Consider the following 26185-nt stretch of genomic DNA (forward strand, 5'->3'; position numbering starts at 1 on the left):
TCGACCAAAATGCATCTTAATACCAGGTGTAAACGGGGCCTTTGTTAATTTCATTTCGGCATTATTTATTGTGTTTATTAAGCTGTTTTCCTCCTTTGGTCCCCACAGCCTGAATCAAACACACATTCTAACAGAACTCTTCTTTAAATCTGGTTTGTAACTGTAAAACAAATCCAAATGGATCCCAAAAAATAAACTCTGCAATGTGTAGTCAGTGAAATCCTTTTATAGAAATAGTTGTTAAATTCATTTCAAGCTGTGTTTTCTTAGTATAAAATCTACTTTGCATCAACACTGACATCAGTTTATTTTTTGGTGACTAACACCCTCACCAAGAAATGCATGCTGCTGTGAAGTTGTGCTGAGTAACACTTAGAGTTTCAATAATACCAGAAACATCTATTATTTACACTACAACAGTGATACTGCAATCACATCCAAATGACTCAAACGCATTAAAAATGAACTCCTACTGAGAGAGTGAAAGAGTATGCTGCTGTAAATGAAATGGAGAGAGTGGTATGTGCATTTGCCTGCTAAACAAGTGAGAATAAAAGATGCACAGCAAAACATGAACCTATCTGACCATTGATCCTGCTGACCTTTGACAGTGAAGCAAAATCTATTTTGGTCTTTAACTGAAAAGCAGTAAAGCAACAGTAAGCAGAAGGAGCAATGGAGACTTGATCATCAATGTCATTTTGCTTTGGGATTTCCTGATGCTTTCTGACAAAAACTCTTTAGCTATAATATACAATATATTATGAACCAGTGCAAAACACACGCGGTGATAAGTGACAATTTTAATAATAATATAGTTATGAGAGAGAGTTGAGTATTTAACAAATATTAAATGTTAACAACAACAACAACAACAACAATGATAATAATATAACATTATTCATTAATGATATACAAATAACTAAACATTGTTAAACCTGAGGAAGAGGTTCACTCACGTCAATATGATGAAGAGTATAATGTTTGGCTTTAACTGTAATGAAATTAATCTAAAAAAAATCCATTAATGAAAACATCAATGCACTGAGAACCACAGTAAAATGAGAAATCAATATATTGAAATCGATAAGTATATTTATACTCATACATAAGTATAAACACACACACATACAATGCAGTCTTTTCCACATTTAGATGCAAAAGATTAAAAATAATTTCTTTCTAAGTGATCCGAGAAGAGGAGATTCACCAGAGAGAGAGAGAGAGAGAGAGAGAGAGAGAGAGAGAGAGAGAGAGAGAGAGAGAGAGAGAGAGAGAGAGAGAGAGAGAGAGAGAGATGAACGAAGAAAGAAAAAGAAAGGGAATCAGAAAGAATCACATCAGAGGAAGAAAGCAGACCTAAGTGCTCACAGCTAATCTGCTGCGCTTCAACTCCCAGACAAAACCGCACAGTCATGCATACACACACACGAGCGCTTAACACACTGTCACAGCTTCACAGGTACAGTGCTTTAAGTAATCTAGACTTCTCATGATTTCCCCTCTGACTGCCAGTGTCCTCTTGAGATGGTTTCCTGAATCTCAGTCTGAAGTATAAGCACAATCCCTTTCTACCACACACATTCGAACTTTCAGAATGCAAACACCAGAAATATTTATTCTCTGGTAAAAGAACAACAGAGTGATGAAAGTGTGTTCAAGCTGGTGTATAATAGCAAACAGCATAAAATATTTACCAAGAGTGGCAAAGTCTCAGCCCAGCTGTACTTGAGCAGCAGAACCAGACTTTACGTTCCTTACATGACTCATGTGAATGATAAAGAGAGCTGGAGAGAGATTGACTTAGAGAGAGATGATAGATAGAGACAGTAAAGATGCCTGACATTCAGAAAGGGATCTTGAGGCGAAGACTACCATATACATCCATCAACAACAGACACACGCGCAAAGACCACATACATATTCATTTAAAAAACCCATTAAATCAAAATGAATGTCTTTATCAGCTAGAACTTATAGTATGCAATGAAAGCCTAATTTGGGATTAAATAAGTGATGAGGCCCATCGAGACTGATTCATTAGCCACTATGTAAATAACTACAAAGTGCAGTGAGTGGTAAAACTATTTGTGCTACAAACCAGTGTGTTTATGATTATGATAATAAATCAAAATAATACCAGTTTGTAACATCAAGCAGCATAACATACCATATTTGTATGGCTAAAATAACTGGAATGGCTGACACCGGAAGCCTTGGACATTCAAGCCTAAAATGTGGCCCCTGCTCTTATGTGAAAATAAGGTGACTAGAGTGGCTTAGTTGTTCAGTGCTAGATTGATTTATCAGTGGTGTCGAATAACCTGCACATGGACAGGCCATCAAGATGACCTATTGGCAGGTGCAACTGCAAACAAACATAAACCAAGCAAGGTCACTGCAAGCAAGGTAACACGAGGAGAGTTTCTAACACGAGTTCTGTGAGCAGTGATGTGATTGGTAAGTTTTTGAAGAGTGGACTAGTCATGTCAAGTGGATACTATGGCGCTTTTCCACTGCATGGTATGGTACGGCTCGGTTCGGTACGGCACGCTTTGGCGCTTTTCCACTGCATGGTACGGTACGGCTCGGTTCGGTACGGCTCACTTATGGCGCATTTCCACTGCATGGTACGGTACGGCTCGCTTCGGCTCGCTTTAAATGGTACCACCTCTGTTGAGGTTCCAAGCGTACCGTACCGATACTAAAATGTGACGTGAAAACACTGCAGATCACTGATTGGTCAGACAGAATCATCACTACCAGCGTCCGCTAGATTTAGACAACAGCCAACGCTGTAGCGCCTGTTTTAAAAGTATTTGCTTTAAAAAAAAAAAAGGATATACTTCAAAAAAAGAAATGGCTGAATCGTGGTTAGTGGACGAGGTGCAGACGTTCCTCTCGTTGGTTGCCGAGGTGTGGATGGGGAAACACGGAATGAAAAATTCGCATGATATCATGGCAGTAGAGACGGCAACTATAACGATCAGTCCCACCCACTTTGAAGCGGTACTAACTGCAGTGGAAAAGCAACCGAGCTAAAGCGAACCGAACCGTGCTGTACCGAGTCGAGTCGTTCCACGCAGTGGAAAAGCGAAGTGAGCCGAACCGTTCCGCGCCGAGTCGAACCGTACCGAGCCGTACCATGCAGTGGAAAAGCGCCACTAGTCATGTTTAGCTCATTATCAGTCTTAATTAGGTCACTTCTAATCAGGGGACCTTAGTTATAATCAACCTGTCAGAAAGAGAATAATGTGTTTATTTTTTATCATTTAGCTTCTATTGAGGACTAAAGGGTCCATAAAGGTTAGCATAAAATTAGTATGTGTAGGTACTGCAGTTGGTTAGTGGAGAAGATATATAGTACATATACGTTTCTTGATATTTCTAATGATTTAAATCAACTATTTGGTTAAACTTTATTTTGATATAGTCACTTTAGACATTCTACTATCAATAGTAACTTTGCAATTACATGTCAACTAATTCTCATTAATTTACAACTATGTCAACTACTACTCTCATTAGAGCTTTAGTAGACTCTTCTGTTAGGGTTAGTAGAATAAGTTGAGCTGTAGTTGCTAAGTAGATATTAGGCAGACAGTCTACTAATAATCCAATTGACATGTAGTTGCTTTTTGTCAGTAGAATGTCTACAGTGGACTATAGAAATAAAGTGATACCAACTGTTTTAAATGAACATTAAGATAAATTAAAGTCTCATTAAGGTTCCAGGGGTAGAAAATAAAAGAGGAGCCAAAATTTAACAAATGCAAATGCTGGGTATGGAATAGATCAAATTAATAAATGTTACAAAGATTTGTGTGAGCTTATGTGGTTCACAAGTAGGGAATAGGGGTGTGTGTTATGTATTATGTTCTGTTATGTGTTATGTTATGTTGTGAGTTACAATTACAATTACAAATACGAGTTATTTAATAAGGTTAGAAAGAAAAGCACATATAAAAGGTAAAAATGGCCCTGGAAATCAATTTAAGGCAGTAAATATCGGTCCATAATGGAAAAGTTATTTTCTGTCACTGGTGTGAACTGACCACAGCGCAGGAAATGAAAAGTTTTATGAAAAGTTTCAGTCTTTGCTGTCCATGACCAGCCAAAGTCATCCAAGGTACCAGCACAAAAACACACTAAGCAAAATATCATTATCATTATCAACAAAGAAAATGTCAAGATCTAAATCTTTGTCAATATCGCACACCCCTAGGGAGCAAATATCACTGGCTCAGTATCAAAACAGAAGAACATAGAACATCCCCACTAACGAACAGTGTGTATAATTAAGAAAGCAAAGCGAGGAATAAACAGAGAGAGCTCAAGATGGCGACGTCTTTGTGAATAAGAGAATGGGAGCAGTCAGGTATAACAGCAGCTGGAACAGAGTTACATAATGCAGATACAGCTCACCTTATCTCACACGGATTATTATGAGCTTTGCACGTTTACTAAACATTAACCATAAAGCAGCTAATGCAGCTTTTATACAAAATAATATTCGACTGGAAAGCAACATATGTGATGAGTATTTGATCGTACACACACCTGGATGATAAAACAACGACTGCTGTTTTCCTGAATAGAGGGTGTTTATCAAAATGAACTTGTCGGGTCTCCTCTGCAGTGTTGTGATGGACTCTGACTGTGTGGGCTGAGCTCTACATATCTTTCCTCTACTCAACATTCACAAGCTAGCACATCGTTCCAAGTCCAGAGGCTTTTTATAGTGTTAACAAACCAAGCTGTTTAAAATATTCTTTTTAAATACCATAAAACTTCACTCCAGGCAAAGGGTCCTTTAGTGCAGTCTAGATACAATTCCCTTATAGTTACAGGGCTGGGATGGTTTTTTTTTTGGATGTAAGTTGTTCTTACATGTATGTGGGAATGTTGATATAGCGCAGTGCAGCACTCTGCAGTGCTGGTTCAGAGTTAATACATTACTGAGAGTGTTACTGAGATTAGGAGCCTCTTATAGTCTGGGTGTAAAGCGGTGGGTGGGTGTGTGTGTGTGTGTGTGTGTCTTGAGGAATGACCAGAGAAAAGTGCAGTGGCAGCAGATCTGGTCTGCAGCTCAGCATTCACCATCAGCCCCCCCATCAAAGCTCAGCCCCACCCGTGGAGAGGGATTCTCCTTCAGAGCCTCGCTTCCATTTTAATAATCGGCATGGTCATCCTGAGCAAATTTGAACAGTACAGGATAATACCTGAACTCTCCCATCTCTCTCTCTACTCATCTCTCACTCACACGCAAATCAGACATTCACAATCAATGAGTTCTGCATCCTGGTTTTACACAGTTTTTTTCCATCTACACACAAACACACATTTTTGAATGGCCAGAACAGGCAGGCTAAAAATGAAAGATGTGTGAGATAAACTTTAAAACACTTAATACTGAGCAACACCCATCCAATATACACAGAGATAATATGTAGATTTTCTTTCATTGTAAGGGCTGTTGATCGATAAAAAAAGCATGAATTAATTTAACTGTTTTCTGTAATTAACTGCAATGAATTGCACCTAACATTACAATTTGTAATCATAAATATATTTCCACACTGAATATCCAAATTAATGGGGAAACATATATATATAAAATGTATTATTGCAAGTATATTACAGTATTTGAAAGCCAGGCCTATATTTTGTTTATCAGATGTTTTTATTTATAATTTATTAACTACTTTGAATATAAGTGAACAATATGAACTTAAACCCTTTATAATATATAATCATAATATATATACACACACATGTAACACATGAAAGATTAAAATGTATAAGTATAATATAATTTATATATTCTGTATATAATTATTTTGTATTTGTTCAATCTTATATTATAATATAATTTTATATTATATCAGTTACACTTCTCTCAGGACACAGAGATCAATATGTGGTCTCTGTAAGGCCGCATAAATTAATTGCAGGGCTAATCTTATTTCCTAATTGCTCTTGACAGAGACTGCAAACATCCATCACAGTACAGACCACAGCACAAAGGACGTCACAGTAAACAGAGCAAAGCACAGCTTACGGTGCGGTATAGGAGACCACAGGCAATGAGCGATTGACAGAGCAGTAGAGCACAGTGACGTGCAGGGGGAACAAGTTATAATAAGTCAAAGGAAAAACATGCCTATCATGCCTCTCCGTCTCTACTTTTTATCATATACTCCCTCTCATCTTGAAGGAGATTAATGGGTATGGGAGTGGGTTTCTTATCAGAAGCATATAGAGTCTGTCCTGCTGAAAAAACTGCAATGCAGATACACAGAGACTGAGAGAGAGAGAGAGAGAGAGAGAGAGAGAGAGAGAGAGAGAGAGACGGGGACTTAAACTCTGTCAGCAATCCCCTCAAATTCCATCAAAATCCCATTCAGCCCAGCACTTTTAGGATTCTTGCATGCCCATGCACACGTCTGTTTTTCTTTCATGGGAGTTTCTACTGACTTCTATTGCTTTTATACTGAGCTAATGATATGTTATATTCCATAATCCTGCCCTTAAACCTCACAGAAACCTTCTGCATTTTTCTTTTATTAATCACAATTTACTGTGTTTATTAAGCCATTTTCATAGTGGAGACCATTGTCTATACCCTCAATGCAAGTGATTTTAGGTTTTACTATTTATGCGGGGACATTTATTCCTCACAATGTACACAGAACCTGAGAGAGAGAGAGAGAGAGAGAGAGAGAGAGAGAGAGAGAGAGAGAGAGACCTTCAAAACACCTTTTATTATATCCAGTGACTCTTTCTTTCATCACTCTCTCCATTTAGCTTCATAGTCACTCTGAATCATCCTTCCCTCAATCTACAGTGGCACTTATGATTAAGACATGTTAACATGGGCAAAAAAAAAAAGTGTCCTTGCCTTGAACCATATTACCATTTTATTGTGCAGTTTCTGGTGTGGAACCTGCACACTTTCAAACAGTCACACTGTTACACATTAAACATAATCTGCTTCTTAAAAATATAGCCTATATACATATATATATATATATATATATATATATGTGTGATTTAGATATTTTATTGCAGATATTTCCCCAAAATAGAGCATAAAAAACGTGAACAATGACATCATCCTGTCATTGGTGAGGATTAATTATTTTGTTAACCAGAGAGAGCGGCACAAATATGAAATTAACAGATACACTGCCACCTGGTGTCTGATATGTTTAAAATACCACTCCCTACCCTGTGAGTTTTTTAAAGCTTTCAAGTAAAAGACAAGTAGAGGAAATTGAAAAAGGTAAATCTTGATAGTGGAGGCAGGGGAGTGTTGTAGTTGGAGTGTTGTAGTTGGTGTTGGAGTTGTAACACCATCAGTTTAACTAATTAGAAGTTAGCTACAGTGATTAAATCACTATATGACCACCATCCTTCTGAGATGACAGCAGAAGTTTTAAGACTCTGTGTAAAATATAAATATAAATATAAATGATTTACAACATAAAAAGCTTCTCATCTAAGCTATATAAACAAATAAATAAATAGGCCTATTAATATAAATATAAAAATACACTCACCTAAAGGATTATTAGGAACACCTGTTCAATTTCTCATTAATGCAATTATCTAATCAACCAATCACATGGCAGTTGCTTCAATGCATTTAGGGGTGTGGTCCTGGTCAAGACAATCTCCTGAACTCCAAACTGAATGTCAGAATGGGAAAGAAAGGTGATTTAAGCAATTTTGAGCGTGGCATGGTTGTTGGTGCCAGACGGGCCGGTCTGAGTATTTCACAATCTGCTCAGTTACTGGGATTTTCACGCACAACCATTTCTAGGGTTTACAAAGAATGGTGTGAAAAGGGAAAAACATCCAGTATGCGGCAGTCCTGTGGGCGAAAATGCCTTGTTGATGCTAGAGGTCAGAGGAGAATGGGCCGACTGATTCAAGCTGATAGAAGAGCAACTTTGACTGAAATAACCACTTGTTACAACCGAGGTATGCAGCAAAGCATTTGTGAAGCCACAACACGCACAACCTTGAGGCGGATGGGCTACAACAGCAGAAGACCCCACCGGGTACCACTCATCTCCACTACAAATAGGAAAAAGAGCTACAATTTGCACGAGCTCACCAAAATTGGACAGTTGAAGACTGGAAAAATGTTGCCTGGTCTGATGAGTCTTGATTTCTGTTGAGACATTCAGATGGTAGAGTCAGAATTTGGCGTAAACAGAATGAGAACATGGATCCATCATGCCTTGTTACCACTGTGCAGGCTGGTGGTGGTGGTGTAATGGTGTGGGGGATGTTTTCTTGGCACACTTTAGGCCCCTTAGTGCCAATTGGGCATCGTTTAAATGCCACGGCCTACCTGAGCATTGTTTCTGACCATGTCCATCCCTTTATGACCACCATGTACCCATCCTCTGATGGCTACTTCCAGCAGGATAATGCACCATGTCACAAAGCTCGAATCATTTCAAATTGGTTTCTTGAACATGACAATGAGTTCACTGTACTAAAATGGCCCCCACAGTCACCAGATCTCAACCCAATAGAGCATCTTTGGGATGTGGTGGAACGGGAGCTTCGTGCCCTGGATGTGCATCCCACAAATCTCCATCAACTGCAAGATGCTATCCTATCAATATGGGCCAACATTTCTAAAGAATGCTTTCAGCACCTTGTTGAATCAATGCCACGTAGAATTAAGGCAGTTCTGAAGGCGAAAGGGGGTCAAACACAGTATTAGTATGGTGTTCCTAATAATCCTTTAGGTGAGTGTATTAATATAAAATAGATATTAAAGTCATGAACAATGTGTTTAAACAAGTTTCAGTTGTTGAATAACATTTCAAAGTGTTTAAATTCTGTTTTTACTGTTTTTAGGTTGTACAATAGATGTACTGTAGTTGTACCACCTGACATGGAAAGTGTACCAGCTTTAACCATTCTTGAAATTAGCAGTTTTTACCAGTATTTGAGAGAGATCTACAAACATTTTCACTCTGCCACAAGGATCAGTTTAGGTCCTCTGGATGATGCATTATCATGCTTACTGTCATTAGCCTACCTTGTCAATTCATAATAAAAAAAGCCATGTTTGCAGTTGTGCCACACTGACATTTGAGAATATACAAAGGTTTTTTTAAGTAGCCTATCTCAACATCTTTAAAACTACTGATATTCATAAAATTTGTTTATATGAAAGGTTTCAACTCTAAAATGATGCCATACTATTTTATAGAATTATATAGAATTTATCAAAGTATTTTAAAAGGAAATAATGCACTTGGACACAAAAATATGCACGTAATGTCACTGACCCATATATTAGGCCATATTCCCAATTTTATTTGAATTATAGTGCTACATATAGGCTGTTTACAATTTTTAATTTAAGTGCTTAAAATGTGGGGTGTTGATATGAATTCAATAACCACAACATTGTATGTCCGTGTTACAACTCACCATGGTAGTGCAGTGGTTTGTAACAACTAACACTCTTTATACTTGCCACTAATTAACACAGTTTACTACTGTAAACTACTGTAATTTTGTAGCAGACAAAAATGGTAACATACATGTTTGAGACAAATAGCGTATTTCCTGCTCTTCCTATTGTAGTCTATATATGTAGGCCTATGTTATATTATTAATCACACACCCAAGCAGCATATTAAATTGCAACACAAAACAAACAATTAAAAGACGGATCAAATGGCCACGCCGTTTCTTTGCTTTGCTTTATTGACAGTTCAAGTTAATAACTAGCCTACTTGAAATTCCCCCCAACAAACGCAACGCGCTAAAACTCCCAAAGAAACTAATGTAACTGACAGTTCGTTTGGTGTGCTACGCATGCGCGCCTTGAGCCCTACGCATGCGCACTTCCCCGCGGTGTCTGGTTACGAGAGAGGCTTTGGGAATTCCCCAGGAAAACACCTACGCAGACACACGGCCTTTTCTGGACAAATTGGGCAACAGTAAGCCGCTCACAAGGTGAGCAATCTATAGTTTTATAATGCTCCGGACATGGAGGGAATCTGAGGCTCGTGCGACAGCGCTTGCCGCTGTTGTTTGGGAATTTGTCCAGAAAGAGCTCATCTTGTTCCCCTAAAAACAATCCATCTGGATAGAAGCGAAAACGGCGCCAGCAGATAGCTGTTGGTCAAGAAAAGCAGTTTCTCTTATTACAGCTGACATCATTTAAACGGATGACTGATATTTAAATGGAGGGGACGCAAGATATTCACGGTGAATCCCGAAGACAGAATGCACGGCCTGGACCGAGCTACACTTTGGAGAAACGGGGCGCCGTGGACGCTGTCCCGGATGACTGGTGTGACAGCGGGTTAGACTCCTTAAGCGGGGTCGGACTCGGTTTTGAGGGTCCCTACGGCACTTACACAGAGGCCGAGCAGATTTGGGCACCTGATCGATCTATGTCTGACATACCTGACATCCCACCTTCGGACGAGTCCGACAACAGGGGCACCATGGACTGCGTGTCGATTGGCGGCGGAGAGAGGCTCGATTCTGCCATCGGGGACTCGATTAATGAGGATGCGGTGGTGGGGTGTCTCTCCGACGGGATCGGCACCATGATCCTAAGCGAGCCCGCAGGTACAGACAGACTGGCGGTCTCGGACACTGAGGAGGGTCGGCAGCGGAGAGAGGAACTCTTCAACACACTCAACTTTCTGTCAGAGGACGGTGACACGTAAGTCTTTGTTGTTTTCTGTTGCCTGTACATTTGTCTGTTTGGAAGGCCATTGGATTTAGACTGTGTATTATCTTTTTTGTCTCTCAGGGTACTTCATTTGGCGCTGATTCATGAGCAGTGGGGTGTTGTTCAGTGCCTGCTTGAAGAAATTGTGGTGGACAAGACTTGGACTCCTTACCTGAACATCCAAAATGACCTGGGCCAGGTAAACGCACAACAGTGTTGCCAGATCTAAAGAAACAAGTAACTTGATCTGACAGGGCAGCACCTATGGATCAAGAAGAATTGCTTTAACGTTACTTCCAATCATCTGATTTATTGTTTCATAAAATATTACATATTAAATTAGGTTAAATTGCATTTTGCTGTCAAAGTCACTATTAATTCATACTTGACCATTCTTATTTTTTATGGAATATAAATTATTTGTCCATGTTTTTTTAATTCTTAGTCATTTTTAATAGAAAACATTAACTTCCTCGCCTCGTCACAACAACATTTCTTCTCCGATGAATTGCTGTGATGCTATGAGGGCAGGACAATAATCCCTTCCTTTCAGCAACCTGGCACTCACGTCACCAGATCGCAGCAATTAGCAAATGACAATGATCCAGTCAATTCTCGATGGACAAAATAAAGTCCCGCCCTACATTTTTTCCCATTTTCGTGAAGCCTCAGATATGTGTCACAATAAGAAAAGAAAATTCTCTCACATACAACTAAATTTTTCTCATCCATATGCACCTATTGGAAAACGGAAATCAAGCACTAGCAAGCCAAACAACATGATTGTTCTCTGGAAATAATGCAAAACTTCTTCTTTTTTTTAAAAAGGGCCCTATAGTCTTGCATAGCCAGACCTTCATCTGGACTCCATCGCTGCTTTCATTGGCCAAGGGGACGTCTGACTGACATGTAAAACAACTAATCTGTTAGTTTTGCTCAGCGTTATGTTTAGAGGAGTGAAAATATAATGTCCCTACAATAACAGACCGGCGTGTAAAACTCTTATGTATGGACATATTTCACATACTTCAATACTTTTGAAAATCCAGCGTTTAGTTGATCCTGATAAGCGTTGATTGTCACAGTTGTAAAAATGACAACTTTCTTCTTCTATGAAGGGGTTTGGTTTCAACGGCTTTGTTTCCTGACGGATCGTTAAAGAACACGACACACACTTCTCCCGGGAACTCAACCAATCAGATGACGACTTCGAAACTCCTTAAGTGTTTCCAATTTTGTGTGCTTTATGCATCAGATGTTCGGCCAATGGTCACTGGGCGTGACGTCTGAGGCTGAGACTATTTATAGCAAAGACTTTATATAATGACAACATGCAATTTGGCGGAATAAGTCCTGCTTTCTAAATAAAAGAGCTAGGCTGATCTCTGATTGGTAAAGTCAATGTGTCACTGCAGCTGCCGTTAGAAGCTCCGATTGCTATAGAAACACTCAGTGTTCTGAAATGTAGCTTCCCGGACCCATTGCAAATATGGTTGCTGAGTGAACAGACATTCCTTGAAAGAGACTTATTGTGAAGCAGAAAGTACACTTCGTTTTTTTTACACGTAGCGAGCGAAGTACGTGTGCAAAAAAGCGGTACTCCTTTCGCTTCCAATCCTTTACCTATCCAAAGTGCTTTCGCTTACAAAAGTGGGACTCTTTTGATGACGAAATTCGCGTCACGCGCACTGTACGCTGACCCTTGCGCACATGTAAAAAGTGAAGTATACTTTGGCCTTAAGTGTACATTATAACACTGATGTGTAACCAATGTAATTTTTCCACCCTCTTCGCTCAGACCGCTCTACATTTAGCAGTCATAGTAGACCGGAGCGAGTGTGTTCGGGCACTGTTGTGGAGCGGAGCCAGTGCGGAGATCCAAGAGAGGGGCGGCAACACACCTTTACACCTGGCTGTCCGAGAGCTTCGCACAGAGTGTGTGAGAGAGCTCACCAGCTGCCCACGTACCCCACCGGAGCACCTCAGCATCACCAATTATTCAGGTACACTACAAACTCAAGCAAACACATTTTCACTCTGATTAATATTTAATCTAATTTATTTTATCAGTATACATCCCTGTCTTTTCCATCCATACTATACCTTTCTCTGTCCATCTGTCTCTTTAAGGTGTGAGTGCACTGCACCTGGCTGTACATAGGGGCAATTGTGACATCATCAAAATGCTGCTGGAGGCAGGAGCAGATGCCAATCAACGCGTAAGAAATTATAAATAAAAAATATATATTTAATAAAAGATCATATTAATCTTCTTTTCGAGTATATTTTAGTGTTCAATCATTAACTCTGGCTTTGTAGGATTTGGGGTCAGGTCGGTCTCCACTGCACTGGGCAGTAGAAGGTCAAAGGTCAGCGGTAGTGGATTTGTTATTGAGCGCCGGCGCATTGGTGAATCAGCGCTCGTATGCAGGCCACACCCCGTACTACTGTGCCCTTTACAGACCCAACAAAGAAGTGCAGGCCCTACTTAGTGCCCATGGGGCCACATACATACAGGGCGATGAGGAAGAGGAGGAGTACAGAGAGAGTGAAGAGGTTAGAGCCAAATCCACACACATTTACAGAATGCTTAAAAGTATGTTTCTGTACTTACCATTTCTCTATCTGTCACAGGAGGAGTTTGATGATGTCATCATTAATGGACAGCGAGTGCTGTAGCTGTAAAAAAACATGGACACTACTCTGCCATTAGACCCTTTGAAATCCAGCTGAACAATTGTGGCATCTGAGTGTATTTGGTGGAGGCTATTATGTGTGTCTGTGTGTATATTTTGTTTTAAGGTACAGTATGATGTCAGTACGCTGCTTCTGGTTCAATGGAATACATAGCTAGATTATGTTAGTCATGGAGGACCTTAGTTATTTAAGCCTGACATCACGCAAAGCCTTTTCAAAGCTATAACAATGGAGGCAGCTTTTTATTTAGTAAAACCTCTCACTGGCTCATCTTGTGTGTGGCCTAAATGGTATTTTACCTAAAGATGAATATTCTGTTATCATTTACTCATCCTCATGATGTTTCAAACCTGTATGAGTTTCTCTCTTTTGGGGAAGATAGTTTGACAAATGTGGGTTTTTGTGCACACAGAAAATGACAATGGAGTCCAATGTTGTTTGGACAACATATCTATCAAATCTTTAGGTAAAATATCTTCTTTTGTGTTCCACAGAAGAAATAAAGTCATACAGGTTTGGAACGACATGAGGATGAGTAAATTATGTAATTTTAGGGTGAACTATTGCTTTAAGAACCAAATTCCCTGGATGATATCAGACACCTTAGGTTGCGTGCCACGCAAGCAGCATGGCTGTGGGACTGCCACTAGTGGGTAGATTCATTATGTCCACAACATGACAATAGTGGCTTGCTTTCTTTATTTTTAAAACTAAATTATTAGCCAGATTTAGCTGCGAAGATCTTGAAGAGAAAATGAATGGTTTTTAATAAACTGGTTTACTTACTATTACTGTTAAACCAACTATTGGCTGTGTTTTTTTGAATGGAATTTCACTGCCCCAATTGTTTTGTGTGTTTAGAGTGGATTTTTTTTAACTTCTTTCTTCACATATAATGGGTGTTAGGGTTGAAATAGGAGACAAGAGGTGGATATCTGAATTCAGAGATGGATAGTAGGTCAGATAGAGAGGATAAACTAAATGGTTAAAAAATACAGACGTTACAGAATTCTACAATACAAATGGCAACAAATTCAAAACTTTGGACTGAATGCACAGAAATAGAATTAGAGCTAAATTCTTGATCTAAGGATGTTCATACTCAACTAACCGCTTACAGTTACACTATCATATTATTTGAACTGAAGCATCAACAAACATTCCAAATTATATTAAACGCATGACAACACAATTACTTTTTTGTCTTATTAAAGCATCTTAAAATATATTTTAAATATAATATAAATACAGTATAATATAAAAAAATACATATGTCTGACAGACTGTTTTGTTTTCAATTGTTACAAAAGTGGAGAATAATGTATTCACTCACTCACACATGCTATTGGGGCATTATGGTTGTGGACATTTACAGTCACCTGTTTGTAGGCCTATTTCAGATTTTCTGTTTGTTGGGGTTAGTGCGAAAATTTTCTCGATGATTGGTGCCCTCTGTTGGTAATACAGACACTCCTTTGGAAATCAGGGCTCCTGGTCAACTGGTACTTGTCCTCTGTGAGTTGACTGTATAATGTTGAGCTGATTAAGTTTGTCCTGTTTTAAATGACAAGGTTAATGATTATTCATTCATTGAGAATATGCCATTCTAGATGTAAAAAGAGAGAGGAGGGAGTAACATTTAGGGATTAATTAAACAAGTGTACTAGCCATGTCTTAAAAATTGAGAGGTACGGTTGATTTTAGGGGAATCTGGATTTGCATTTGAATGTTTCTAATCCATATATAAACAAACATCCTGCAGAGTGATGGATTTGTCCTCTCATCTGTACATATTTCTGTTTACTTGGTGATGGGTGAAATTACTGAAAAGCTCTTAGAAACCATTCAAATGGACAATAAACAATAATGATAATAAGACTTGTTTTATTTGTCTCGTTCACATAATCACTTAAATACACACTTTTCTCTTGATGTAGCCGCATCTGAACCCAAAGATTGCAGAATGCATATTATGTGTGAATGGCTGCAGGTTTTGAAATAACACTTCATTCAAAAGAAATCATCCTGACTGGATTAGCCGGCTTTGTTATTTTTAAACATGTCTGCTCTCATTTTTTATACACACTTGCCCTTTTTAAGAAGTAACTTAGAATTTTATTTTTTTATTAAAATGTTTTGGTAATATTTACTGCCACTCAACCAAAAACCAAAGGAAAAAACAAAACAAAAAAACTTTTCAGGATAAATAAGCACATTTTACCCCCTCATATCTGTTAATGTTTTTTTAAAAAAAAATTAAAAGTATGATTCTCATTACTGTAATAGACCCAAGGGCGTAGATTTGGTTCGAACATTGGGGGGGTTGAAGTTTGGGTATGCCTCCTGATATTGTGATCATGGTATAAATATTGGGGGGGTTGTAATGCATAGATTTAAATATTGGGGGGGTTATCTCCCCCCCATCCCCCCCACAAACTACGCCCCTGAATAGACCTTTAGTCAAGGTAGTACCATATTCTTTACAGAAATGAAAATGAGGCTGTGAGGAACAGAAGTGTTCATTATTAACTCAAAGTTAAAAGTAAAGTTTTAGAATCACATTAAAAATTTAGTTATTTTTAAATATAAGAATTATTATTTGCCATTAGAGTAATAAGAATTGGAGGATAAAATTCTCCTGAAAATAATGTCACAATGTATAGGATCCTAATAGCAGACTTTTACATTATGCAAAACAATAATTATTTTTTTCTTAAAATGTAAAATGTGACCAGAAAACATCTTCATGAGATTCACAGTTTCACATTTTTTAAATGACCCTTTTATTGAATTTCAATGTTCACCCTTTCAAGATTCTGTTTCATTAATCAATTAAGAGTCAAAAGTTAAGAGTCAATTAAGAGTCAAAGTTAAGCTCAGAACCCTTTAGCGGTATGTTCGGCAGTTCTTCTCCAGCATGCACAGAGTTACAGATGATCCAACACCAAACCCAGCATACAGCGGTTCAGAGAACTTGGCCTGGAATCTGTGGATGAGCTCCACTGTCTCAGACACAGTGTAAAAGGATACAGATCCTCCAGCGTAATCCAGATACACACCGATCCGTGTGGCACGAGCTGCTCCCGGCAGATCTTTATCCATCTTATTGTGCCAGGCGGAGTATCCAGAGTCTGAGCACAGGAGACTCCAGGATTTATCATTGTATCCCAGAAGGCTGTTCGAGTTCTTACCTTTACGGCTGATGCTCTTAAAGGCAACTCCAATGGAAAATTCACCGTTCCACTCTGCCTCCCAGTAATGCCGTAATCCACTGAGCGGCTCCTTGCACAGGATCTGGCAAAACCCATCGAACCGCTCCGGGTGATCTGGGTAGAACTGGGTTGTTCGCTTACGGATCACCCGACGATTCCCGTCTGAAAGGACTAGTTCTTTATAGGCGGTGTTGAGATCAAATGTAAGTTTACAAGAATCTGTGAAATAATATTGTAGAAAAAATAGACTCCTTCAACATTTATAAGAATAAAATGTTATCATCTGTATAGTGAAGACATTAATTCATGTTAATTGTCTATATACTCACATCTGAGGAAATCCAGTCTTGATTTAGGCTCTGGGAAGTCAGTTCTTATCGGAGCTGAAAATATAGTATAAAGCTAAGCACATAAATGAGCAGAGTTGTGCTGTAACATAGGCTACTTCATTCTAAATAAACAGAAATGTAGAACCTCACCATTCAAACGTCCTCCAGACCTCGGAATAAGGACATAGACTGAAGTGTCACTCACTGAAAAATGTATCATGCAAAAATTAATAGTAGATAAAATATAGCATTTTGTACGCTACGATCAAAAGTAGAGTCAAATTTTTTTTAATCATATTTTATTAATATTGTATATTTTATAAGGATGCATTAAATTGATCAAAAGTGAGAGTACATTTATAATGTTACAAAAGATGTATATTTCAAATAAATGCTGTTCTTTTAGACTTTCTATTCATCAAACAAATTTACAACTGTTTCTTGAGCACCAAATCAGCATATTAGGATGATTTCTGAAGGAGAATGAATTAAATTTTAAGGCCAATTCACACTGCACCGACAGACGCCGACTAAAGGCAACAGATACGTTTGTGGGGTTTTGTCGGATTAGTATGTTACTCCGTTTTGTGTCTGTCAGCACTAGTTTTCGCCGACTGAAATAGAAAAAAGTTATTTAAAATGTTATAATAATATAACAATACTGTTTTTACAGTATTTTTTATTTTTAAAAAATGCAGCCTTTATGAGCATAGGAATTTAAAAATGATCTTACCAACCCCAAACATTTGAACAATAGTGTGTATACTGTCTGTGTCATTGTTTGCATTTACATCAATAATTTATTCTGGAACTACAGGGGTACAGCTGATTATAATTAGTTTGCTGTCCGTTTCTGAAGCAGAGCAATGCTTTCCATCTCTACTTAATAGTTATTATTTTGTGCCTTTTAAATATAGATATTACATAAGTCAAAAGAGATCCCATGTCTTTTCCTTAGCCTCTCAGTGGTTAAATGTTATAGTATATTCATTGTAACCTCGTTTGGAGATGTTTCCCAGCTCTTTTTTGCAGATGTCGTCCAGGTGTTCTTTCATGTCAGAGACGGTCTTGGTGATCTCACCGAAGGAAAACTCTTGGTTTATCAGCACTTTGGGCACCATGGGCTCCGGTGCAACTGATAGTGTGGGAAAATTCTGCACAAATAATGAAGACACTTAACAAAACCTGTGCTGCTTAGTAGCTTCCCTGAATGTCCATATTAAATTTCCAGTCAGGCTAGTCCACAGATTTCAACTTTCTCAATGGCAGAAATCCAGAATGATAAAAAGAAAACTAGTGAAATGTGAGAGGCTGTTCTTTACCTGTAGGAAGTGAATGTTGTCCTCTGTGTCAAGTATTTGACGTAGTTCAGCATCTCTCTTCTGAAGCTCCATGATCTCTTGTTCAAGCCTCTCTATGTAACCCTGAGCCTGTCAGAACATTAAAGCTATCACAGTCTGAGAGCGGGGAACAGCAACTGTAGCAGCTCTATAAGCATTGTGTGTGAAACATATCAGTTACAGTCATGGTCAGAATTTTTGGCACCCTTGGTAAATATGATCAAAGAAGGCTGTGAAAATAAATGTGCATTGTTTATCCTTTTAATCTATCATTCAGTTAGATCTATCAACCTTTCATTGAAGTAAAACAAGTGAAAGTTTCACATTAGGAAATAAATGTTTTTCTCCAAAACAAGCTGGCCAGAATTATTGGGAAACCTTTGAAATTCTTATGAGTAAAATATCTCTGAAGTAAATTCCCATTCGTATTTACATATTTTAGCACACCATGGTGACTAGGAACATGAAATTGTCTAGCCGTGACTTCTTGTTTCACATGAATATGACTACAAAAATTCCCTTAATCATCCATCACAATGAGTAAAACCAAAATATATAGTTCTGATGTGCAGCAAAAGATTGTTGAGCTTCACAAAATAGAAAGTGGCTGTTAGAAATAGCTAAACCATTGAAAATCCCCATTTCCACCATCAGGGCAGTAATTAAGAAGTTCCAATCAACTAAAGACGTTATAAATCTTCCTAGAAGAAGACTGTCTATATTGTCTTAATTCACGGCGAGGAGGATAGTTTGAGTGGCCAAAGACTCTCCAAGGATCACAGCTGGAGAACTGCAGAAATTAGTTTGAGTCTTGGAGTAAGAAAACCTCAAAGAAACAATAAAATAAAATACCAAACAGCGCCTTCATCACCACATGTTCTTTAAAAATGGTTTCAAGAAAAATTCTCTGCTCTCATCCAAAAACAAACTCCAGCATATTCAGTTGTCAGACACGACTGGAAATTCAAAAGAGACCGGATTCTATGGTCAGATGAAACTAAAAACTAGCTTTTTGGCTGCAAAAAAGGTATAACAATTACCCCATGTCCACGATTAAATAACTTTGAAATTGTGGTCCTATTTTTTGCTGGAGGTCCTGGACATCTTGTTCAGATACATGGCATCATAGTTTCTATCAAATACCAACAGATAAACAATCAAAACCTCACCGCCTCTGCCAGAAATCTTATAATGGTCGTTGTTCAGATCTCCCATCAGGACAATGATCCAAAACAAACATCAAAATCAAAACAAAAATGGGTCACTAAGCTCAAAATGAAGCTTCTGCCATGGCCATCCCAGTCCCCTGACCTGAGGCCTATAGAAAATGAGTGGGGTGAACTGAAGAGAAGCACCAACATGGATCTGGGAATCTGAAGAATCTGGAGAGATTCTGTATGACGGAATGACCTCTTGTCAGGTGTTCTCCAAACTCAGGCATTATAGAAGAAGACTCATAGATGTTATCTTGGTTGCAAAATGTATTGAATAAAAGCATGCCATATTTTTATTTATTTCATTAAGAGATTTTCCCCCCCATTATCAAAAAGGTTCTATTTTTGTGAATTCTTTGATTAACAATGCAGATTTATTTTCACAGCCTTCTTTGTTCATATTTACCAAGGGTGCCAATAATTCTGACCATGACTGTATGTTTTTCTCCCCCATGTCAACACTTGAATTGAACTTAATTTTTTTCACCATAGTTCCTCAATATGCACCTGGGGTTTAAATGGATAATGCATCACTGATTTTAATTCATTCACATCTGAATGTAATGTGTATGCACCTGAGCCATGGAGGCCTGTAGGTTGGCCTGTATGAGTTGGCTTATCTCAGCATGCCACCGATCTACCGCCTGTAACATCTCGCTGAAGATTTTATCACTGTCAGTCTGTGCCCGCTGTGCATTTTCCTGCAGAGAAAGGGCAAAAAACGACATTAATCCACACAGCCATTTTATACACTTTTTTAAGTTTCACGTACAACGATGTAACTCGCTCATTAACTACTATAGTATGATGCATCGTTGGAAATACTAACCATCTAGTCACGACAGATTACCGAAACTGCAGTAACATGGTTGCACCTCTGTCATTTGAGCCACTGGTTCAACAATAAAGTGGTGCAGGTAGGAGGTCAGAACCCGGAAGTCTAATTTGCCGCTGCTCCTTCAAGGTTTTCCTATGGGGTTTTATACGTTTTTTTTTTCTTTCAATTTATGACTAAAATAAAGCCTGTGGTAAACATAACTTGATGATAATTTGACATTTTGTTCTACAATGTACACTGCACACACTCATTCACACCCCAAGCTGTCTTATCACATTAAGACTGATAAGACTTTTTACAGCCCCAAAAGGAATTTGCAGAGAGTTGTGACTCTCACTTAATTCTGCTGAGAAGAAAAAAAAAACCTTTTAATCCTATATTTTCAATATATAACCACTTGAGAAATGTATAAACATGTATCTAATTTTCCCCATCTCATGATTTTCCTTTTATGTGGTTTGGCCTATGTATTCATTCTCTCTTTTAAACTCTTTTGGATTAATGTTTCAGACTTGCATGGTTAACCAAAATCATGTTTACTCTCTATAAACTCCAATCTTTGTCCCCCATTATCTTTGTTAATTTACATTTCATTTTGTGACTGTACTAACTTTGTGATGCATTAGTATTAAAAAATCTTATATTATAAAGATTCTTTGTGTGTCTTTGTTGTAAAGATTCCTGATGTGAAGATGCTGAACTAGAAGTTTTCTAAGGACCCTCAAGCTTGTGCCAGGCTGCGGCCTTGTCTTTCCATTCACCAAAGATCCTCTGACTCACACTGGTTCTCTCTCATCAAGACAACATCAGCAAAGATCAACTGGAGCCTCAACAAATTGCATCAGGAAAGTTTAATTCAAATGGGCGAGACATGCAAGTATCAAACTTAGTCTCATTATTTGATACATTAAGTATCCTTACCCCTTTTAAAGAAGGGCGTGTTAGAACTAAACTGATGGTTTGCTCAAGGCTGTTGATCTGCTGAATTTCAAACAATGCTATAACTTCTTGCTTTCCCTCGCTTCAGCTTCAGCTTCAGCTTCAGCTCTCTTTCCCTTGGTAAACTGTATGCATGTTTGTATGTATGTGTATGTTAGAGTAGTTTAAGTGTTTAGTCTAGTTAATAAAGTCTTATTCATATCACACGAAAAGTTGTCTGTGTCTCAAGCTCATACTGAGCTCAAGTCCCTAATCATGTAGATTTTGACTACAGGCTCTGAATATACTGTACAGTAAGAAAGACATTTCCCATACCCCGGAAATGTACATTTCTTAGAATTAATAAACAATTAACACTGAGTGTTCACAGCACAGGTTAATTGATTGTAATATTAATTTTACTACATTATGTTAATTCTATTAACTGATCCAAATATTCATAATCAATTCTAACAAGTTATGATTAATTATTAATATTTCTTTAGAGCTAATTTGCTACATATGGTTCTGGGCAAGAACTCACTGTGCATCCATGCAGCCTAGCATGGATAAGAGCAGGGAGAGCAGCAATAACCCCCCTTAGGGTAAACAGAACACCAACATGAATGTATTGCATATATCATTAATTCAAGATTTTAATGTAGAACATAATTCGAGAATTTAGTCTGATTCAAAGGGGAATCAGAATACCAAATCCTGACTGGACGAGAGGAGGAGCTGGGGAAGGAGGAGGGTAAAAAGCTGTTGAAAATACTGAAGGAGCTTATGTATACAGTGATAGGCGTCATATTCCTATAAGTAGACGTGGATCAGCTGAGAGTCAGCTGATGCAAGCTTAAATAACGTGACCTGCCAGAACAGATGCTACTTGATTGTAGAACAAAATGTTGAAGTATAGTAAAGTTATATTTACCACAGGCTTTATTTTACACATAAATAATAATAAATAAAAAAACATTATAAAACCCCATAGGAAAATCTCGAAGGAACCAGCGGCGAATTAGTCTTCTGGGTTTTGATGTTATACCTGCACCACTAAATAGGACTATTGTTAATGACGTCACCAGAGGTGGAAAAGTAATAACTTCTGCTAATTAATCTATTCGAGATCTCCGAGATGCTGCTGTAACGAACATGGCACCTAATGTACAGTTTTTTTGTTCCATGTCATTCATGTTTGATTCATGGCGGGTTCTAACCCAACCACGCAAGTCTGTGACGCTGTTTGCAAATGTTTGTTGAAACGCCAAATCGTTGAACTTTGTTTGTAACGACGGAACTTGTCTATATGCTTTCGTGTTATGGTTTCACCCAGAAGCTTCTTTAGGACTCTCCGGACTGGACTAACCTTAAGAACATCCACGTTGTGTCTGAGTTCTTGAAGTTCTTTCATTCGATCCTGGATAATGTGCTGAACCTCTGTCTGAGTCACAACCAAGACTTTCTATAATCACACACAAAAAATGTATGCAGAAAATAGAGATCTGAGATTACAGTCTTCATTACAGCAGATGTTTGCTAGACAAAATATTTATCCAGGAAGATAATACAATAGTGTTATAATATTACAATAGTCCTAACAATTAGCTACTTTAGGTCTACATAAAAAAATTGTAAAAAATTAATTGAGGATGCATTAAATTGATCAAAAGTGACTTTTACATTGTTCAAGTCATATACCCAATTATTCTTACAATATAAAATTTTGATTAGAGCATCGAAACCTGTGAAAGTCCACAGAGAATGAGGCATAGAGTAGCCTAGGCTAAGGCTAGTTGTCAGTTGACATTTTAACTTTAGAAAATTTCTCTGGATAGGTTAATTTTTCAAAGTCAAGACAGATACCTTAAAGATTTATGAAATCTTCAAAAAGCTATTTTACATTTCCACTGTTATTGCCGGGAAACAATTCATTACATTAATTATGAAACACAAAAATACCAAACCACCGTTTTGAATATGAATTAATTATTTTAAAAGTATATGAATGTATAAACAGGTTAAAACCAGCTGTGACAACTTTCCCTGACTTTTATGAAAAAGGACTTTGACTATTCTGAAAAATATCCTTATCCTGAGAACATAGTTCAACCTTTCAGTTAAAATCTTTCTTCAGTGTAAAGTTGACTAAATTATGATCCTGAAATTCACAAAATCACAAACATTATTTAATTTAATAAAATACATTGTTAACTATGTTTGAAACCAACTATAAAACTACTGATAGAGAAAATAGCCTACATATTTGTGTAATTGGACTTTTGACTCAAAAACGTAATAGTTTCTCAAGCTGCCTTTCCACTGCACACGACATTCGCATAAGATTGTCGCATTTCGCCCCCTAGTGTCATTCGCACGAAACTTTCATTACGATCGTACACGGCAATTTCTTTTATTATTTATTTTTGCGTCTCCAGTAAATGAGTGTAACAACAAGAGCCTTTATTAGGCTATTCGTGCATTTACCATGGTTGAATGAATGAATGAATGAATGAAAAATGACCGCCAATAATTTTGGAGGAAAAAATTACAATATTAAAAACAATAATATATATATTAAATTCATCGTTTTTTACTTATTTATGAATAACCATGCATTTTTTAAAGTATTAAGTGTTTCGGATCAAGTTTTTTTTTTAAGAATTAAAAATTCTCAACTTGCACACACTGATTTGATTGGACTACATGTAAGCTATGTAGAATACATATTGGAATACATCACATCCGGTCGGCCGGTCGCATACGGTCTATTTGCAGAAGTTCAGATATTTCAATGGATCCAAAACTCAAATCGGATCCGAATTTTCCGCATACGCATATGATCGGAACTCCCCGCAGCTCCCGTACGACTCTCCATGGGAAATGAATGACTTCCGGTTCAACGGCTGTCATTTGTCGTGTGCAGTGGAAAGGTGGCTTCAGATATGGCCTCTGTGACAACTTATCCTGGTCTACTCTTGACAATTACAATCTCCTCATGATGTCTCACCTGTTTCTCTGTGCGTTCATCATCTGCACTGACTATGTTGTGGCTGCGATGTTCTCGTACTGTACACAGCACACAGATGCACATCTGGTCTGAGCGGCAGAAAAGCTCTAAGCCTTTTTCATGCTGTGGGCAGATCTTCCGATCTAGGTGTCCTGTCTCGTCCACCAGTTTATGTCGTTTAAACGTGGCTGATTCATAGTGAGGCTTGATGTGCGTCTCGCAGTAATAGGCCAGACACATCAGACACGACTTCACCGCTTTGCTCCGCCGACCGGTACAGAAATCACACAGCGCGTCACGCTTGAAGTACGGAAACGGGGTTAGCTCACGTGGGGGCGGCCTAGGCTCCGGGTTGCCTATGTGGGGTACGTTACGTCTGAGTATGGGCCGAGGAGTGAAGGTCGCCTGGCACTGCGGACAACTATACACGCCGAGGTGGTCAGAATGGTCCCAGTAGATCTTAATGCACTCCAAGCAGAAGGTGTCTCCACACGGGATGGTGACGGGGTCTCGCTGGGTGTCTGTGCAGAGTGGACAGGTGTAGTCAAGGTAGTCAGATTCTGCCATTTTCTAAAGGGAAGACGTGAGAAAGACAGGTGAATTGAAAGAGCAACTGAAGCAGGAACACACCTGTATTTATAGATTAGCACCAAGGGTGGAGATGCTGAACTATAAACACAGTATGAGCTTAGATGAGGGTTTATGAGGCACATGTACAGGTATCCTGTTTCAGGAAGTCACTTAAAACACAATTAGAGCAAATGTTAAAGAAAGAATTAAACTGATAGCTCACCCAGAAATTAATATTGTTATCATTTACTCTCACTCATGTCATTCCAAACCTGTTTGATTTTGTTTCTTCTGCGGTATATCAAAGAAAATATTTTGAAGATTAAAAAATCAAGAGGGTCCAAAACAACACAGGATCCTATTAACTTTCATTATATGGGGAAGGAAAAAATGTATATTTGCCCGAAATACCTTCTTTTATGTTCCACAGAAGAAAGAACAAGTCATACAGAATTGGAACGACATGAGAACAGAAGTTTCATTTTTCAGCGAACTGTCACTTTAAGTTTCTAATAGTGCAAATTCAAACAAATAAAACTCAAAACCAGCAAATGTGCTCTCTCTCTGTACATGCACTGCAGCGAAATGTGAAACTGTTTTGTCTGTCAATATGGAAAGTGGTTAGAATAAATTTGGCTAGTCAGTGGTTGTATTCTGTGAGTAAACTACTGTGACATGACAGCACAGTGTGTACTGTACACACTGAGCCTAGTGTCATGCAGGTAGAGCATAAACACACATACATGCTGGATCTGAGAGAGGAAGAATTTCAAGGTCAAACTGTCTGGTGTCATGAAGGGAAATTCAGTACAGGGTAGATGGGTGCACATATTTCTCTGCTCTTAACCAGAGGTGGCCTTTGCAATTCGGAGCCAAATATATGGGGGGGCTCTATGAAATGGCTCTACTGTGGATTTGTTTGGAACCAACATTTTGCATGGGCAAAAGAGAGCAAAAACAGACAATATTCTGAGTGTAAAAATGTAAGGTGCCTAATATTAACTTCTTGTTTATTGAGCTGTTGTATAAAATTAGTATCACATTTGCAAACGTAATATTCTGATGCTGATATTCGTACAGCATTCTTGCTCTTATGGTATTGCCTGACTACTGTCACAAGTGCACTGGTCCTCCCTCACTGTCTACTCATTTGAGATATTTACCTCCTAACAGCACCCAAAAGATGTGTGTGTGGATATACTTACCAATTGAAGTTACATCCTCTATCGTCACCTGCAACCCTAAGAACTGAAGCATTATACTTGCATTGCTCATTGTTTGTCGTCTATACTCACCTGTTTGGACACTGTTCAATAAAGCTTTGTGTTGTTATT

At 38.3% G+C, this 26185-nt stretch overlaps 2 protein-coding genes across 2 annotated transcripts; one reads left to right on the forward strand and one right to left on the reverse strand.

The window, feature by feature from the left end:
- Positions 1–9878: 9878 nt before the first annotated feature.
- On the forward strand, positions 9879–14224 carry nfkbib (nuclear factor of kappa light polypeptide gene enhancer in B-cells inhibitor, beta). Its single transcript, XM_084114248.1, has 6 exons — positions 9879–10714; positions 10805–10922; positions 12522–12726; positions 12854–12942; positions 13043–13279; positions 13358–14224. The coding sequence occupies exons 1-6, from the start codon at positions 10224–10226 to the stop codon at positions 13400–13402; spliced, it is 1185 nt and encodes a 394-aa protein (XP_083970374.1). The 5' UTR covers positions 9879–10223; the 3' UTR covers positions 13403–14224.
- A 1064-nt stretch (positions 14225–15288) lies between these two features.
- Positions 15289–24892, reverse strand: ftr84 (finTRIM family, member 84). The gene is made up of 8 exons (XM_084114247.1): positions 24282–24892; positions 22641–22736; positions 20091–20216; positions 18284–18391; positions 17959–18115; positions 17112–17165; positions 16962–17015; positions 15289–16851 (listed from the first exon to the last, which is right to left on the reverse strand). Exons 1-8 carry the CDS (start codon positions 24846–24848, stop codon positions 16307–16309), a joined length of 1707 nt encoding a protein of 568 aa, XP_083970373.1. The 5' UTR covers positions 24849–24892; the 3' UTR covers positions 15289–16306.
- Positions 24893–26185: the final 1293 nt, after the last annotated feature.

This window comes from Abramis brama (genome assembly GCF_963993115.1).
Source record: "Abramis brama genome assembly, chromosome: 5".
Taxonomy (NCBI): domain Eukaryota; kingdom Metazoa; phylum Chordata; class Actinopteri; order Cypriniformes; family Leuciscidae; genus Abramis; species Abramis brama.